The sequence below is a fragment of the Dreissena polymorpha genome, chromosome 4 (genome assembly GCF_020536995.1).
Source record: "Dreissena polymorpha isolate Duluth1 chromosome 4, UMN_Dpol_1.0, whole genome shotgun sequence".
In the NCBI taxonomy this organism is placed as follows: Eukaryota; Metazoa; Mollusca; class Bivalvia; order Myida; family Dreissenidae; genus Dreissena; species Dreissena polymorpha.
In genome coordinates, this window is record NC_068358.1 from 12,719,892 (window position 1) to 12,739,739 (window position 19,848).

At 34.6% G+C, this 19,848-nt stretch overlaps 1 protein-coding gene across 2 annotated transcripts; it reads right to left on the bottom strand.

Annotated features, from left to right (window-relative positions):
- Positions 1 to 752: 752 nt before the first annotated feature.
- On the bottom strand, positions 753 to 19,792 carry LOC127878998 (rab-like protein 3). 2 transcript variants are annotated; one of them, XM_052425578.1, is made up of 9 exons: positions 19,698 to 19,792; positions 19,188 to 19,279; positions 14,164 to 14,281; positions 11,597 to 11,702; positions 9,517 to 9,661; positions 9,300 to 9,371; positions 7,605 to 7,634; positions 6,089 to 6,113; positions 753 to 4,145 (listed from the first exon to the last, which is right to left on the bottom strand). In XM_052425578.1, the coding sequence occupies exons 1-8, from the start codon at positions 19,741 to 19,743 to the stop codon at positions 6,102 to 6,104; spliced, it is 621 nt and encodes a 206-aa protein (XP_052281538.1). In that variant the 5' UTR covers positions 19,744 to 19,792; the 3' UTR covers positions 753 to 4,145; positions 6,089 to 6,101. The 2 variants fall into 2 exon arrangements, with proteins under 2 accessions (XP_052281538.1, XP_052281537.1); XM_052425577.1 differs by lacking the exon at positions 6,089 to 6,113.
- Positions 19,793 to 19,848: the final 56 nt, after the last annotated feature.

Genomic DNA, 19,848 nt, shown 5'->3' on the forward strand with positions numbered 1-19,848 from the left:
ATACAATTATAATCATACAACTCAATTTTGCATTTTACACCATAAAAATATACATGTATTGCACTACATAATAATAACAATAACCACCATGGTTTTGCAAACATACATTTCATACACATGATGATAGGCAAAAAGCTATAAGATCATTTATCTCTTTGTGAAAAGGCTTAGTTTTTTGTAACACATTCCAAGTTAAACTTGTCACAGTATTGACAAATGTCCCTGAAGTCTCAAGAAGTACTATGTAACAAGAAATAACAATTAAACAAGAGCTGTCAGAAGACAGCGCGCTCGACTTTTCCAGTGCTTGACAGTATAATGTAAGCCATCCTGGGGAAATTGTTCTTATTCAATAAGGTCAAGGTAATATAGTCATATCCTAACTGGAAGAGGACCATAATTGAAACATATTGATTGCTTATGTGTTAAAGAAGTGGTACATTATAGACGATTCTGAGTTCAGGTGTATTTTCCACAATCTATTGAACATTTGTAAAGACATAAAACAAACTAATAAGATTATATTTCAAGTTTGATAGCAAAAGCTTGGGTGGGATGGTTGGACGGTCTTTCAAAAATAAAATAATAAAAATAGAAATTGGTGTTTTTTAACCATGTTTAAAAAAATTGTGTGTGGAGGTGGGGGTGGGAGATGGGGAATAATGTGGGGGTTTGGTCATTTATTATATGATATTTAAAAAAGAAGAAAAGTTTATTTATTTATTTATATTTTTTTTTTTGGGGGGGGGGGGGTTCTGGGGTGGGGCGTGGGGGGATGGTTTGGGTGGAGTGCATTGTGGTATGTCAGGTAAGTGTTGTTTTGTCAAAGTATGAATCAAATCTGATCCTAAATAAAGAAGTTATGGCAATGTAAGCAAAATGTATTTATTTGACCTTGAGATTCAAGGTCATGCAAAGGTCAAGGTCAAATTCAACTTGCCAGTTACAGTACCCTCATGATAGTAAGAAAGTATTTGAAGTTTTTGAAGTTTGAAAGCGATAGCCTTGATACTTTAGAAATAAAGTGCATCTAAACACAAAATTTAACAAAATATTCAAAGTTACTAAGTCAAAAAAGGGCCATAATTCCGTCAAAATGCCAACCAGAGTTATGCAACTTGTCCTGTACAGTCCCCTTATGATAGTAGCGAGTGTTCCAAGTCTGAAAGCAATAGCTATGATACTTTGGGAGTAAAATGGACCAAAACACAAAACTTAACCAAATTTTCAATTTTCTAAGTAAAAAGGGGCCATAATTCTGTCAAAATGCCAGTCAGAGTTACATAAGTTTGCCTGCACAGTCCCCTTATGATAGTTAGTAAGTGTTGCAAGTATGAAAGCAATAGCTTTGATACTTTAGGAATAAAGTGGACCTAAACACAAAACTTATTCAAATTTTCATTTCAATTTTCAACAAGAGTGCCAAACTGTCACAAGATACGCTCGATCGAAGGTTTTGGACACCATGCTCAATGCTTGAAATGCACTAAGTGACCTAGAGACCTAGTTATTGACCCGGCATGACCCATATTTGAACTTGACCTAGATATCATTTAGATGTAACATCTGACTAAATTTGGCAAAGATCAGATGAAAACTACTTCAATTAGAGAGCGGAAACCATGCTCAATGCTGGAAATGCACTATGTGACCTCGTGACCTCCTTTTTGACCCGGCATGACCCATATTCAAACTTGACCTACATATTATCTAGACATAATTTCTGACCAAAGTTGGTGAAGATCGGATGAAAACTATTTGAATTAGAGAGCGGACACTGCTGTAGACACAGCCCACAGCCCGCTGCCCGTCCGCCAAAGGTAAAACTATCATACGTCCCGTTTTTAAATTCGGGCGTTTAAAAAGGGGCATATCTCTAACAAGAGAGAATGAAAGGCCAAAGGTCGCTCACCTGAGATAACAAGATATTATTGGGACAAATCTTCTGACCAAGTTTCACGAAGATCGGAAAATAAATGTGGCCTCTAGAGTGTTAACAAGGTTTTACTATAGCCATATAAGGATAAATGCCCCACCCCCTGGCAGCCATGTTTTTCAACCAACCTGCATCATTTTAAAACTCTTCCAAGATATTATTGGGATGAATCTTCTGACCAAGTTTCATGAAGATCGGACATTAAATGTGGCCTCTAGAGTGTTAACAAGATTTTACTATAGCCATATAAGGAAAAATGCCCCGCCCCTTGGAAGCCATTTTTTTTAAGCAAACATTATTATTTTCGAACTCATCCAAGATATCATTGAGACGAATCTTCTGACAAAATTTCATGAAGATTGGACAATAAATGTGTTAACAAGGATTTACTATAGATATATATAGCCATAAAAGGAAAAATGCCCTGCCCCTGCTGGCCATGTTTTTAAAGCAACTCAAAATTTTTTCGAACACATCCAAGATATCATTGGGACAAATCTTCTGACCAAGTTTCATGATGATCTGAAAATAAATGTGACCTCTAGAGTGTTCACAAGGTCTTACTATAGCCATATAAGGAAAATAGCCCCGCCCCCGTGGTGGCCATGTTTTTCAACCAACCGGTATCATTTTTGAACCCTCCAATATATTATTTGGATGAATCTTCTAACCGAGTTTCATGAAGATCGGACTATAAATGTGGCCTCTAGAGTGTTAACAACATTTACTATAGCCTTATATTGCCATATAAGCAAAAATGCCCCGCCCCTTGGCGGCCATGTTTTTCAAGCAAACGTAACCATTTTCGAACTCATCCAAGATATCATTAAGACAAATTTTCTGACCATATTTCATCAAGATTGGACAATAAATGTGGCCTCTAGAGTGATAACAAGGATTTACTCTATATAGCCATATAAGGAAAAATGCCCCGTCCCCTGGCGGCCATGTTTTTAAACCCACCGGCATCATTTTCGAACTCGTCAAAGATATCATTGGGATGAATCTTCTGACCAAGTTTCATGAAGATTGGAAATAAATGTGGCCTCTGGAGTGTTAACAATATTTTACTATAGCCATATATAGCCATATAAGGAAAACTGCCCCGCCCCTTGGCAGCCATGTTTTTCAAGCAAAGGTTACCATTTTTGAACTCATCCAAGATAGCATTGGGACAAATCTTCTGAGCAAGTTTCATAAAGATTGGAAAATAAATGTGGCCTCTAGGGTGTTAACAAGGTTTTACTATAGCCATATAAGGAAACATGCCCCGCCCCCTGGCGGCCATGTTTTTCAACCAACCGGCATCATTTTCGAACTCGTCCAAGATATTATTGGGATAAATCTTCTGACCTTTTTTCATGAAGATCAGAAATAAATGTGGCCTGTAGAGTGTTAACAAGATTTTACTATAGCGATATATAGCCATATAAGGAAAAATGCCCCGCCCCTTGGCAGCCATGTTTTTCAAGCAAATGTAACCATTTTCGAACTCATCCAAGATATTAATGAGACCAATCTTCTGACCAATTTTCATGAAGATTGGACAATAAATGTGGCCTCTAGAGAGTTAACAAGTCAAATGTTGATGCCGCACAACGCACGACGGACAAAAGGCTATCACAAAAGCTCACCATGAGCACGTTGTGCTCAGGTGAGCTAAAAATAATGCTGACAGAGTTATGCACCTTGACCTACACAATTGTCTTGTTGCCATAAAGAAGTATTCCAAGTTTGAGTTAATTATCTTTGATAGTGTTAAAGTTATTTGACTTTTGATCCAGAGGACACAGGATCGATTCCAGTTGGAGCATCTTTTTTCTGTTCCCCTTCTATATACTGGTCATTTTACTGAAACCGTGTATTGCCTAAACAAAAATCTTTCAAGTTAAGACATTTAACGATATACTTTAAAATATATTAAAATCTGTCAACACATCAGCTACCTCAAATTATAGTATATATTACACAAAACAGTTTGGCTCTTGGCACAACATCAACAACATAGTGTGGCTAAAAAGCACAATACCAATTACTCACAAGAAAGCAGGGTTTCAAAATCTAGTTCAATTAAAAGGAGTGTTTTTATGGAATATTGGAAATAATCACAGTATTTCTGTACAACAAATTGTCATCAGTCAACATGAGCATTTTTTACTCGTCGTCCAAGCTGAGGTGAGGAGTGACTTTGCAGTGTAGGAGCTTGACTCTGCAAGAAACATTAACAATGTATAACATTAACATTTGAGCTACCATATCAGAATAAATAAAATACTTATAAACTTCATGATTATATGCAATGAAGTACTTGCAATTTCTTATGCATGAAAGATCTTACAATATCTTTTTTTTTTCTAAACAATGAATATAAAAATATTCTTACACAAGAATTTCCTACAATGAGTGAATATGTGAAAGTTGTGGTCACAAAATATTCATATTTTAAGATCTTCACAAGTATACAGCCATAAATGCTACATTAAAACGAAGTGCTATGTAAATGGATGGGTTGATAGAAAGCATAGCATGGGAACAAGAAATTGATCAATTTAATATAATTTAAGAAACATCATTGTATGTCATTCAAAAAGGAATGCGAATCATTAATTGATTATGATGTGCAATACTTTCAGAATTTTTTTATCTAATGACATTTCATTGTGCAGATGGCCAACCCTGTCATAACAAACTGGGTATGTATATTAAATATTAATATATTTAGGGAGGCTTATCAGTTTCTATAAATACAAAAACAAACAATCTCCAGATATCTGGAAACTTATTGAACAGCTGTTAATAGTTCTTGTTGGACTGTTGACATGAGATATTTTCAATAAGGTGTATATAAAGGTCTATATAAATTGACACATTGTAAACAGGCAGGTGACATTTTAAAAATTATGTTAAATTGTTCATACATTGATAAATTAATAGAATATATTTGGATCTAGCTACAGTCCCAAACAAGATGCGTTTGTGAAACACAATGTCCCCCTATATGACATTTGACCTTGTAGGATGACCTTGACCTTGACCCTTCACCACTCAAAATGTGCAGCTCCATGAGATACACATGCATTTCAAATATAAAATTGCTAGCTTCAATATTGCAGAAGTGACATTACATGAGCAATTTTGACCCATATATTTGACCTTGAAGGATGACCTTGACCTTGACCTTTCATCACTCAAAATGTGCAGCTCCATGAGATACACATGCATGCCAAATATCAAGTTGCTATCTTCAATATTGCAAAAGTATTCATAAAATAAGCGATTTGGGCCACATATATTTGACCTCTGACCTTGAAGAATGACCTTGACCTTTCACCACTCAAAATGTGCAGCTCCATGAGATACACATGCATGCCAAATATCAAGTTGCTATCTTCAATATTGCAAAAGTACTCATAAAATGAGCGATTTTGGCCACATATATTTGACCTCTGACCTTGAAGGATGACCTTGATCTTGACCTTTCACCACTCAAAATGTGCAGCTCCATGAGATACACATGCATGCCATATATCAAGTTGCTATCTTGAATATTGAAATACTGCAAAAGTGTACATTAAATTAGCGATTTTGACCCATATATTTGACCTTTGACCTTGAAGGATGACCTTTACCTTGAGCTTTCACCACTCAAAATGTGCAGCTCCATGAGAAACTTATGCATGCCAAATATCAAGTTGCTATCTTCAATATTGCAAAAGTTATTGCAAATGTTAAAGTTGGCGCAAACAGACAGACAGACAGACAGACCAACCAACCAACCAACAGACAGGGCAAAAACAATATGCCCCCCACTACTATAGTGGGGGACATAAAAAGTGGATACACCATAAAACATAATATGGTAAGAAAAAAGCAAGATTCTTGTTTTCCCAATGGAAATGAAGACAGGAATGAGTAAAACACTTTTAAACCTGATGGGCTAAAATAGAACAAATTTCAGACAAAAAGAAGTGCATTGGACATGATGTTCGTTCATCCTGAAACCCAAACAGTCCTCAACAGACAACTAAAAGAAAAGCATCAGGAAATTATGTGCATGGAAATGAACCAGGTTTTTTTGATGACTTTATAAAATAGTTTCGGAAGGAAATTAGCATACAATGTAGGAAGGGAGAAAAAGAAAGCAAATCTAACCAAAAAGCTTCCTTCAGTGCAAGACCTTTAAAAGAAAACATGTTTAACAGAGCTTTGAGTCCATCATCAATTATCTGTTTGGGACAAATACTTAAAAGAATGAAAACATTCACAACGTTTGCCACCTGAACATTGAAAGTGCACATTTGCCAGTTTTGTTAAAAGTCATGCAACATAAAGAACTGCTTATTAAACTGTTTTTTAAGACATTTCAAATCTGAATCTGAAGAGTGTTTTGCGTGCCAATTATTCATCTGTGTTCGATATCACTGCATCAATTGCTGTGTGTCAATAGTTACTAAAATTCATCACATTACAAGAAATTTACTGCAATTTCAAGAAAAAGCCTTAAATTCAAACGAGAAAATAGTATATTTTTTTAGATTTAGCCACACCTATAGTCATTTGTACACACATTTCTATACAGGTCATGTCATCAATGTAAAACTATTTGGCAATTGTCTTCATTCATATATCAGTCTTAAACAAAAAGATAAAAAATGTGGGTTGGCTGTGTTGTTTTTTTAAATATTGTCAAGCTATTCAATATTTCATAAGGATCAAATGCTCTGTTAATAATTCATGTCATTTCTATTGCAATGTCAGCTTTTGAGCTTCATTTGTTGAAGATTTCATTTCAACATAACGTAAAACTTACTGTTATAAGGATCAAGTGTGTGGAGCGTTACATTTAGAGAGAATGAGATGAGTGGAAGTGGGGCTTTTTGAAACATCAGGCTCAGAATGTAAAACAGTGAACCCATTGTTTATGTTACATAAATTAATATGAATACCTTGTGATGAATTTAAAACAAGATATGTTTGTGAAAAACTATGTCCCCCCCATATATTTGACCTTTGAACTTGAAGGATGACCTTTACCTTTCACCATTCAAAATGTGCAGCTCCATGAAATACACATGCATGCTTAATATCAAGTTGCTATCTTTAATATTGCAAAAGTTATGGCCAATGTTAAAGTTTGATGCAAACAAACCAACAGACTGGGCAAAAACAATATGTCCCCCTGTTTAGACTGGAAGACATACAAAAATTGATGCATACTTGAATATGTTTGCAATTTAACTAATAATTAACGCTTATTTATACTCTGAATGGTTCAACAAGAGAATGACAAAGAGATGTTTATTTGCGGATTCACAACAAAAATGCTACTTTTTATATTTGAAAGTTTGACAATTGTTTGACATTTGGAAATAAAAGAGAACTATGTATTACAGTAAGTTGTAACTAAACAATTAACCTATGTGTGTTGAGTGAATGGGTAGTTTAGATAGAAACTTGAGTTCTCTGTATAATTGAAAGATGTTAGAGTATCATGTAATAATGACTCATCTACAAGGGCTTTATTTTCCCTGTCTTTGTGAAGCAGCCTTGCCCCCCCCCCCCATTTTGTGAAAAAATGAGTCGCAAACTGTTCAGATTTCCTTAATTTGTGAAAAACGGCCATTCTCACAGAAGGAAAAAAAGCCCTGTCTACAATGAGGCTACATACCTCTCTAGAATAGTATCTTCTTTCTATAACCTAAAATACAAAAAATACTTATGCCATTTTTATGTTCGGCTCTGTACAAATTGTGTGTTGAACTAGAGATGCATTTAAGAAAAAAAAAACGTTCTTGATTAAATTATTCTGGAATGGATGGTAATGGTATGATCTTTTTGAAAAAAAAGAAGTTAACGTAACCATAGCAACATATAATAACACATTCAATATATTATATGAAGTATTCTGGCATTACCTGTAGTTATGCCAATATTGTTAAATAATTTTGTTCATTCAAATGAGAAAATGAAAAAATATCATTTCACTGTAAATAACTGTCTACAAATGTAAGTACATTTATACATATACCAGAACATCATTTAACCTAAGAATGAATCATAAATTGAAACATTGTAACACCACTAAGCAAGTTATTCAAGAGTAAGATATTAATTGAATCAAATTCTCAGCTAAGTCTGCATATAAACTTCCTACAAACCGAAGCACAATACCTCCATTCAAACTTAATTTTATTTAGAAGAAAATATTTTTTTCTATTTTATATTAATATGCCCTTGACCTCCAGCTGGTCTAAAATGAGGTTTCCTGTAAGCTACTAGTATACACAATTTTAGAACAATGGCTGCATACAAACTCAAGCTATAGAGCACTTTTCATAACAGTGACCTTGATCTTTAACTCGATTGACCACTAATGAACTCCCATGCAAGGTCAGCACATAAGCAACCTGAACAAAACATTGCAGTGCAATACCTCCATCTAAACTCAAGTCATTTAATAAAGATCATTTTACTATTTGTGTTAAAGTCACCAAGACTTGCCCTGACTGGCACCCAAATGCAGTCAAAGGCTAGGTCTGCATGTAGGATATCAATGCATAACAAAGCACCCACATATCTCTATCATAACTGAAGTTATTGAAAGTATATCTTTCAATCTCACGTACCTTAACCGGATAAGACACTCTCCACATAAAACCCAAGATATTTATTCAGTCAAGCCTGCTTTATGCACAGTTTCATCAAGATTGATCAATGCTAAAGTTATTGACTGGAAGCCGGCTGCTGACACCATTTCCTAATTCCATACCACGATCTAATAACCAGGATTTTAAACTTTGTTAAAAACCAGGGTAAAAATTTGAAAGGATCATTGAAAGCAAAAACGACCAAGGGCTGTTTGTAAAACATGCATGCCCCCCATATGGGCTGTCGGTTGTAGTGGAAGCCATTGTGTGAAGACGTTTTTTGTCACTGTAACCTTGACCTTTGACCTAGTGACCTGAATCATTGACCTTGACTTTTCACCACTCAAAATGTGCAGCTCAGTAAGATACACAGGCATGCTAAATATGAAGTTGCTTCTTCAATATTGCAAAAGTTATACAATTTTAAACAAGGTTCAAGTTTTTGACCTGAAAATCAATAGGGGTCATCTGCGAGTCATGATCAATGTACCTATGGAGTTGCATGATCCTAGACATAAGTGTTCTTGAGTAATCATCTGGAAACCATTCTGTGGACGGACCTACGGACGGACCGACCAACATGTGCAAAACAATATACCCCCTCTTCTTCGAAGGGGGGCATACAAAATATTTGGTTTATAACTACAATAAGTAACAATATCATAAATGTATAACATGTATACAGAATATGGTCAATTATAAAAACTTCTACTTACTTTGTCAAAAAATCTGGAGAGTTTTACAGCATTTGTTGAGCCTGGCGCCAGGTACTTGACACTGTAATTGTCCTGAAATAGTGTTACCACATTTGGATTTTAAAAGGGGAAACAGGTGTGAAAAACAAGGATAAAATAAAAAAAAAGAAGTTTTTTAATTCATCAGACATCTCAATATTTCAGAATCATTCTAAAGTGTTATACACACAAACAATACCAAGTCAAACTGATCTGCCCCAAATTCCTCTGCAACTGAAGACTGGCGATTTTTGTCTCGTATGGTTTCTGTCTGGTCGGCCTTGGTTCCAATCACAAGCAGAGGTAGCTGGTTCCCAACAAACTGCTCCGAGTCAAGGTCAAACCTGATAACATAAACTGTTCCTATACAATTCTTAAGGGCCAAAAGATCCATTTTTTGGACCTATTTTATCATCTTAGAATACTTTCTAAAATTAATTGTTGTATGAATGGCTGTGATTGGTCTTCCATTCGTTTTTAAATTAACATATTTTATTATTGTTGATACCTTTCTTAAATTGAATGGTGTATGAAAGACCGTCAGGGGTCTTAATTTCACGTTGCTATGAAAACATCATGCTTGTAACCTCTACTCAAAATTTTGTTTTGTGACATTTCAAAAGCTAACAACAAAACTACTTGAAAACTTCCATAAAAGTATTAAACATGAGAGCTTAGGCCTTAAGGCGCTCACCTGACAATTCCAGGAACTTCACTGGTCTGAGCAGGTCATGTTCACAAAGTTTCACAATAGACTATTAAGGATATCTGCCACAAAAGCTTTTTTTTAAACCACAATCAATTTCAAACTCAGCCCAGGTATCAAGTTTGTAAATGTTCTGAGCAAATTTCACTATGAGTTGGTCAAAAATGTGACTTCAAGAGCATTGATATGGTTTTTCAAATGCCATATCCTTTAGGCACCTGTTCGATTTTTCTGCAGCGAACAGCTGTAGCGTATTGAAACGTATATACCATTTTTCTCTTCTCAGAACCAGGGCTTTTTTTAAAGGTAACACCTTCAATGTTGTTAAACGTGCAGGCTTTTCACAATTTTAAATACTGTAACGGATTTTTGTGTTTTTAAAAATACATTTTACGGTTCACAACGAAAATCAGGCCTAAAATACGTTTTTACCCGTAACAGTTGTTTATCGTCAAACAATTATCTGCTTAAATACGTTATAATTTGTTTTAGAAAGGGATGCCCCATAGCGGTTTCTACTGTATTTTTATGCTTTTATACAACTGAAAAATGAAGTGCATGAGAATACTAAGAAGAACTGTAACGTATTTTTTACGAACTTTGTCAATAGCAAATAAACCTCTGTAACGTATAAAAACATATTTTTGATAAACTCAATACAGATCAGTAAACAATATTACACATGATCTGTTGTATGAGTTGATCTTTTTTGCCAAAACGTTGTCATATAACATTCAAATTGCAGAACTTTCATGAGTTTATACCACAAACATGACAGAAAATCATTGTTTTCAAAATACCATTCATTTGCTTTTTTAAGATGAATTTTGAGCATTTAAATATTTATTGATTTTAACTCTCAATTATTAACCATAAATGGTCAAAACTATAGAGTCAACAGACTGTATATTGAACATTCGAACGTCACAGTCTTATTTTATTTTTTTTGTCTTTGATTAAGTTTCAGTTCATTTAAAAACATTGATACTTGTAATTTTTAAGAAAAAAAGTGTCAGGGTTCCTACGCTTAATAGGGGTCAGGTTTTGGAACAAAAAAATTTGTATGCGTTCTATAACGTTGTAGTCAGTCACTGTAAAAATCGCAACGGTTTGGAGGAGAGAAAAAACGTGTACGTTCTAATACGTTACAGGTGTGCAAAGGATATGAGGAAAACTGCACCACCTTATGGTGGCCATTCTTTGACCTAGTGATCTAGATTTTGAGCCCACTGGAACTTAGGTTCTGAAATCATTCCAAAATATAATTGGGACAAAGTTAATGTTCTCACTAAGTTTCATGAAGATTATGCAATACATAAGGCCTCTAGAGTTTCCACTAACTTTTTATTTATTTTGTTCTAGTGACCTGTTTTTTTTAACCAAAATGACCTGGTTAAAAACTAGGCCTAGACATCAATGGGACTTGAAATCAAATTTCAAGAAATTTGTCCTCTAAACTGATCACAAGTCACAAAAGATGACGAATGACAGACAAAAGATGATCACAAAAGCTTACCATGACCACGTGGTGCAAGAAAAGCAACAAATACATGTATTTTGAAAGAAGTTTTACCCATTTCCACCAGATATTTTGTTTTCTTTTCTCAAAACTTCACCCAACCAGCATTGGAGGTTTTGCTGTGACTTCCTATTAGTCAGATCATGAACTAATATTATACCTGCAAGGAAAATACCATTAAAAATACTAATCATCTTGTAAATTATCTGAGCATATAGTAGTTAACAAAAAATTTGCATGGTTATCTGCTTTCATAAACTTGATTTTGTAATCAATTAAAAATACTACAAAAAAATTAATGTTACTCCAATCTTAACTCAAGAATACTGGAATACCCCCCCCCCCCCCGGTAGCATATTTGGAACAATTGCGCTCATCTGAGACCCATAGGAAACCCCCCCCCCCCCTCCCCCCCCGGTAGCATATTTGTAACAAGTGCGCTCATCTGAGACCCACATGAACTTAACTGTTCTAAGCTGGTTAAGTTTCACTGAAGAAACTATAAACTGCTGCCACTTTTCAATGTTACCAACAATAAAAGAACTAGACCCAGACATCACCAGAACAAATATTCTTAACAAGCTTTATTATGATTGCGCCCAAAATTTGATTTCTGAAGTGTTCACTGGCTTCAGTGTAGCAATATTAGGAAAACTGCCTCGTCCCATGTTTGATATGCTTTTTAACAAGCAGAACTTTTTTCAAACACTGCCCAGATATGATTTGAATACATGTTTTGAGAAAGTTTATTTACTTTTTAGCAAAAAATTGACTTCTAAAGTGCTCACTATCACCATATAAGGAAAACTGCACCCTGGCAGCCATAATATTTAATCGTTTACAATTATTAAACTTGAATACTATTCATAAATCGTCCCAAAATTATATCTGATATAATTGCAAACAAGATGCGTTTGTGAAACACAATGTCCCCCTATATGACGTTTGACCTTGTAGGATGACCTTGACCTTGTAGGATGACCTTGACCTTGACCCTTCACCACTCAAAATGTGCAGCTCCATGAGATACACATGCATTTCAAATATAAAATTGCTAGCTTCAACATTGCAGAAGTGACATTACATGAGCAATTTTGACAAATATATTTGACCTTGAAGGATGACCTTGACCTTTCACCACTAAAAATGTGCAGCTCCATGAGATACACATGCATGCCAAATATCAAGTTGCTATCTTCAATATTGCAAAAGTATTCAGAAAATTAGCGATTTGGGCCACATATATTTGACCTCTGACCTTGAAGGATGACCTTGACATTGACCTTTCACCACTCTAAATGTGCAGCTCCATGAGATACACATGCATGCCAAATATCAAGTTGCTATCTTCAATATTGCAAAAGTACTCATAAAATGAGCGATTTTGGCCTATATTTGAAATCTGACCTTGAAGGATGACCTTGACCTTGACCTTTCACCACTCAAAATGTGCAGCTCCATGAGATACACATGCATGCCAAATATCAAGTTGCTATCTTGAATATTGAAATACTGCAGCAGCAAAAGTGTACATTAAATGAGCGATTTTGACCCATATATTTGACCTTTGACCTTGAAGGATGACCTTGACCTTGACCTTTCACCACTCAAAATGTGCAGCTCCATGAGATACATATACATGCCAAATATCAAGTTGCTATCTTCAATATTGCAAAAGTTATTGCAAATGTTAAAGTTGGCGCAAACCAACCAACAGACCAACCAACCAACAGACAGGGCAAAAACAATATGTCCCCCACTACTATAGTGGGGGACATAAAAATTGACCAGTTCAGCTAAAATCTATATAAAAATATGATGAACTAAATGTAACATTTATCAGAACACAATAACCTTAAACTGCTTTCACAAGAAAATGTACATTACATCCCCATAGCAGCATTAGGTTGTCATGTAAGGACCACTTAGAAATGAGCCTTGGTAAATGTGGCTTAATGCATATGCTGTCACCAGAGGCTCATCAGGGACAACCCTCACCGTGTTTATAGTATTTTGTGTTTAAATGATGTCTCCTCTTAGCAAAAATCCTGTTTAGGCATTGCTAATCTTGGACGACACTTTACGCACATGCATTAAACCCAATTGTTCCACAGCAAGGCTCAAATGTAAAATATAAACCTGGTGTCGCATACCGTGCACATTGGTGTAGAACATAGATCGAAAGTCCTGGTGACTGGTACATCCCCCTATATAAACCTGGTGTGGCATACCGTGCACATTGGTGTAGAACATAGATTGAAAGTCCTGGTGACTGGTACATCCCCCTATATAAACCTGGTATCACATACCATGCACATTGATGTAGAACATAGATCGACAGTCCTGGTGACTGGTACATCCCCCTATATAAACCTGGTATCACATACCATGCACATTGGTGTAGAACATAGATCGACAGTCCTGGTGACTGGTACATCCCCCTATATAAACCTGGTGTCGCATACCGTGCACATTGGTGTAGAACATAGATCGAAAGTCCTGGTGACTGGTACATCCCCCTATATAAACCTGGTATCACATACCATGTACATTGGTGTAGAACATAGATCGACAGTCCTGGTGACTGGTACATCCCCCTATATTAACCTGGTGTCACATACCGTGCACATTGGTGTAGAACATAGATCGACAGTCCTGGTGACTGGTACATCCCCCTATATCCCACAGCTCTATGAAGAATGTCTTCTCTGCAGCTGTCCCTGCCTTATACTCGTGAAGCTGAAATGAGTTGTTCATCACAAAATACCATGTTTGTATCTGTATATGTATTTCAAAAAACATTTTCTATTACCTTATGTTTGGACAAAAACAAAATTAACTGTTTTAAGAGTTTCAAAACTAACAAGTATTTACACAAATAAAAGATAAAATTAATTTGACTTATATAACTTTTTTACTCTAATGATAGAAAGTTTTGAGAAAAAAGTAATAATCTTTATGTTAATAATAATACTGATAATAATAGTAATAAAAATAATAATAATAATAACAAGAAACCGTCGGAGACGGGTGATGCTGCCCCAAAGTTTTTTGTCACAATATTGCACTATATATTCAGATAAAAGGAAACGTCTTGACAGCACAGTAGTTGGGGGGACAATAATTTTTTATAGAAAATTTCAAAGGGCCATAACTCTGTGAAAAAAATCATCCGACCAGAACCCGCTGATAATATGCACATCTCCTCTTGGAAGTGAAGCTTCCCATAAAGCTTAATTGAATTCCGGTCATTAGTTGCTGAGAAATAGCCTGAACAAAAATTGTGCATGGACGGACACACACACGGACAGACGAAGCGGCGACTATATGCTCCCGCAAAAATAAATTTTGGGGGAGCATAATAAAATTAATAATAACAAGACTATTGCCAAGCAATATAAGTCCCCTACCAGGATCCAGAAAAGTGTGACGGACAGACTGACACACAGAGCGCAAACCATAAGTCGCCTCCAGTTTAACCGGTAGGGGACAACAATAATACAATAATTATAATAGTAATAATAATAATAACAATAACTATCCCTTGTCACAGTAGTATTGAACACCCCCCAGACTCCACTTAAAGTAATATATGGTTATCTGTAACAAGTTGTTACACAGCGAAAAATTGGACCCTAGGGGATTTGGCTGACAAGTTATGACATCAGACACAGTATTTAATTTTTTTTGTAGAGAACCAAAATACAATTTTACACACCAAATAGGAAACCTTTAAGCCTTTCATTTTCATAGGAGAATTTGTGTTACGTCATTTTGTAATATAAAGTCCAGTGATAATTACCGGCTAATTTGATAGCAATATTTAGCCCTATTCCAGTGACATAAAGTCATATTCCTTGACATTACCATATAAATGTAAACTTAATTTAAAAACAAAAGATTTGGACAAATTGAGTAAGTCAGAGGCAATGCCAGCTATTTTAATAAAACCAATTTTAGGCATAATATAATATAGCATTTGGATAAAAATATTACATTCACTTTTTGAAACAAAGTTGAAACAAGGGACAAAATTGTCACAAAACCAGGTTTTCATTGTGAAAAAAAATCTGATTAAGGGAGACAACTCAAACTGAACTTTTGAAATGAACAAACAAAATTAACCCCCTTTGTAAGTTTGTTTCAAAATAAATCTATTTTAAGTTGTGGTGACCTTGACATTGGAGATATTGACGTGATTCTTTCGTGCGACACACTGTCCCATGATGGTGAACAAATGTGCCAAATAATTGTAAAATCTCACAATGAATGACATAGATATGGCCCAGACAAGCTCATTTATTGCCAATTTTGACCTTTGAACTCAAAGTGTGACCTTGACCTTGGAGATATCGACGTAATTATTTCGCGCAACACACCGTCCAATGATGGTGAACAAATGTGCCAAATGATTTTAAAATATGACAATGAACGACATAGTTATGGCCCGGACAAGCTTGTTCCGCCCGCCCGCCAGCCAGCCAGCCCGCCCGCATTCGCCAATCTAATAACCAGTTTTTTCCTTCGGAAAACCTGGTTAAAAAAGGTTATGATTCTTGTCTCAAAATAAAATTTTCCTTTTGTCATATAATTCCAAATTTGAGGGACTTTGCCACTTTTGCCTGTGAGCATGGAAAAAAACAAACAAATGTTATCTATTTGATGCCTGGGTGTGGCCTGTTTTGACCCAAGGGTCATGAATTGATGAAAATAATTTAATTGCAAATATAAAATGTTTCATACAAAATATGACAGACCTGGATATTGTAGTATCAGAGATTTTGATATGTAATGGATTGCAAAGAAAATTTGAAATTATAAAAAAAAATAAAAATATTCCAATACTTAGTTTATTGAATATTTGAATATTAATTTAGCTTTTAGTTGGCATCACTTATATTTTTGCTATTTAATTCTATAATAACAATAATGAAGTTACAGAAATTCTGAGTTGAGCTGTATTTTATATCTTTGCACTATACAAATTGCACATGCAAAACTTCATATGATTATGAACAGTCCAAGAAAATTTGAATATTGCACTTTGAACAGTGAAGAACTTTTCAAGACAAATTTGTGTCTACAGTAAACAGACGGATTGACAGACTGTCAGAAACAAATGAGCTGATTCCAGTATGTCCCTCTTAACTTTATATAGAAGTAATTAATAAAGAGAAGAAAATGATTAAAAGAAGATTACCTAAATATTGACATAACATCTAAAACTTGGGTAAGGTTTGCTGGCATTTCAAGCATTTTACAGGAAGTAATTTGCATGTTATACCAGGATGAATTTTAACATTATTTCACTATCATTGCATCTCAAAATTGCTTTATTCACACTCATCAAAAAGTAACATAAATTGTGTTTTAAATTCAAAATATCTATTTTCTTTGTTTCAATACCACAAGAACAAAATATTTTATAGTCATAAGGCCAATTCTGGTCTATTCTGACTTAAAAATGTACACATTTATGCCAAGTTCAGTCTTTGTAATTAAACAGTGGATCAGGCTGACCAAATCCATACATAAATATTTGGTCTGAGCTTTCTCAAGCAAATAAGAAAAGTTTATCAGCCAACACGTCATATATTTTAGCAGACCAGTGCTCAATGTTAATATCGTAATTTTAGTAAATATACGGTCAGATTAATATTAAAAAGATCAAACTAATATCTACACAAATCTTAAACAAATTATAAGTGGTCTACCGAACTGTTTTCTAGTCAAGTTGATATCATTTTATAAATAAATGATCTAGGAAAAAGCTCAATGCGAGTGTGTTGGCACAGAATAATCAGGGACCAAACTTTCCGCCTAAACTTGATTTATGGAAAGAAGATACTTACTTCAATGAAAAAAATAATAACAGCTGTTAATGTTGTCCTGGATTAGCCTTTAGAGTAAGTCAGAGGCAATCCCAGCTATTTTAATAAAACCAATTTTAGGCATAATATAATATAATATTTGAATAAAAGTATTACATTCACTTTTTGAAACAAAGTTGAAAACAAGGGATGTGTTTGTGAAACACTATGTCCCCATATATATGACCTTTGACCTTGAAGGATCACATTGACCTTTCACCACTCAAAATGTGCAGCTCCATGAGATACACATGCATGCCAAATATCAAGGCTAGCTTCAATATTGCAAAAGTATACATTTAATGAGCAATTTTGAGCCATATATTTGACCTTTGACCTTGAAGGATGACCTTGACCTTTCAGCACTCAAAATGTGCAGCTCCATGAGATACACATGCATGCCAAATATGAAGTTTCTATCTTCAATATTGCCAAAGTTATGGCAAATTTTAAAGTTTGGGCACACAAACAAACCAACAGACAGGGCAAACACAATATGCCGCCACTAGAGTGGTGGGGGACATAAAAGTGGTCATGAGTCTTGTCTCAAAATTAAATTTCCCTTTTGTCATAAAATTCCGAATTTGAGGGACATTGCCACTTTTGCCTATGAACATGGAAAAAACAAACAAACAAATGTTATCTATTTGATGCCTGTGTGTGGCCTGTTTTGACCCAAGGGTCATGAACTGATGAAAATAATTTAATTGCAAATATAAAATATTTTATACAAAATATGACAGATCTAGACATAATATTTTCAGAGATGTTGATTTGTAATTGATTCCAAAGAATATTTGAATATTCAAATATGTGTATCTTGAAATTAAAAAACAACAACAAATATTCCAATACTAAGTTTATCAAATATTTGAATATTAATTTAGCTTTTAACAAATGAGCTGATACCAATATGTCCCTCTTAACTTAATATAGTAGTAATTAATAATGAGAATAAAATGAATAAGAAAAAGATTACATAAAATGACATAACATCCAAAACTTGGGTAAGGTTTGCTTGCATTACAAGCATTTTACAGGAAGTAATTTCCACATTATACCAGGATGAAAACATAATTTCACTATTATTGCATCTAAAAATTGCTTTATTCACACTTATCAAACAAGTAACATAAATTGTATTTTAAATTCACGATATCTCATTTCCTTGTTTAAATGCCACAAGAACAAAATATTTCATAGTCATATGGCCAATTCTGGTCTATTCTGAGTTAAAAATGTACACATTTATGCCAAGTTCAGTCTTTGTAATTAAACAGTGGATGGCAGACCAAATCCATACAAAAATATTTGATTTGAGCTTTGTCAAGTAACATAAGAAAAGTTATCAGCCAACAGGTCATATATTTTAGCAGATCAGTGCTCTATGTTAATATTGTAATTTTAGTAAATATAAGGTCATATTAATATTAAAAAGATCAAACTAATATCTACAAAAATCTAAAGCAAAAATTGTGAGTGGTCTACTGAACTGTCTCTAGTAAAGTTGATATAATTTTATAAATAACTAGATCTAGAAAAAAAAACTAATGAGAGTGTGTTGGCACATAATAATCAGCTTAAACTTGATTTTTGCAAAGAAGAAAAAATGAAAAAAATAATAACAACTGTTAATGTTGTCCCGGATTAGCCTCAGAGAGAAGTGCACATACTTATCTGGGACTACACTGTACAGTGTACACACATGCACTGAGCCCCTGTTTTTTTAGAGTGAGGCTGATTTTAACATGTATGGCACATTAAATTGGAAATACCTTTACGTCCACTGAACAGCCAATGGTCCAGCCTGGATTGTTTGTAGGTTCATTGTGACAAATAAGATGTACCAGGGATGTTTTACCTACACCTAGAACAAAACACAAAAGATATTTCACTAAATAAGACATTACATAGTTGGATATTCTCAAGAAACCATGACTGAATAAGACTAAAAGGTGAAAAGCAAAAAACAATGTTATGGACTTAGTCACTTGGAAAGTTGACTTGCAAACAAGTAGACTAAGGCTGCTTTAACAATTCCATGCTTAAATTCCTTGCATTATAAAATGTCACTGCAATTGCAAATAATACATTTTAGCTGAATTCGTCTTTATTGTAATTTATGATGATTTTAATTTTCATATATCCGAATTACTGTTCATCCGAAATATATATCTATGAAAACTAATATGTATTTCTCTAAAACCAAACATAATTTGGATGACAACCGTTTAAGCGTGGGCATATAACAATCAAGCATGCATGAATCGTGAAAATTGGCATACCAGAGTCACCAACAACAAGAATTTTGACTTTGTCAACATTCGCCATGTCATCTGTTTCTAACCAGACGATTTGCCCTTGCACAGACAAGCATTTGACCTCTTCAGACCACTGAAGCGCATTTTGAACCAATCAAAAGCATCGTACTGTAAT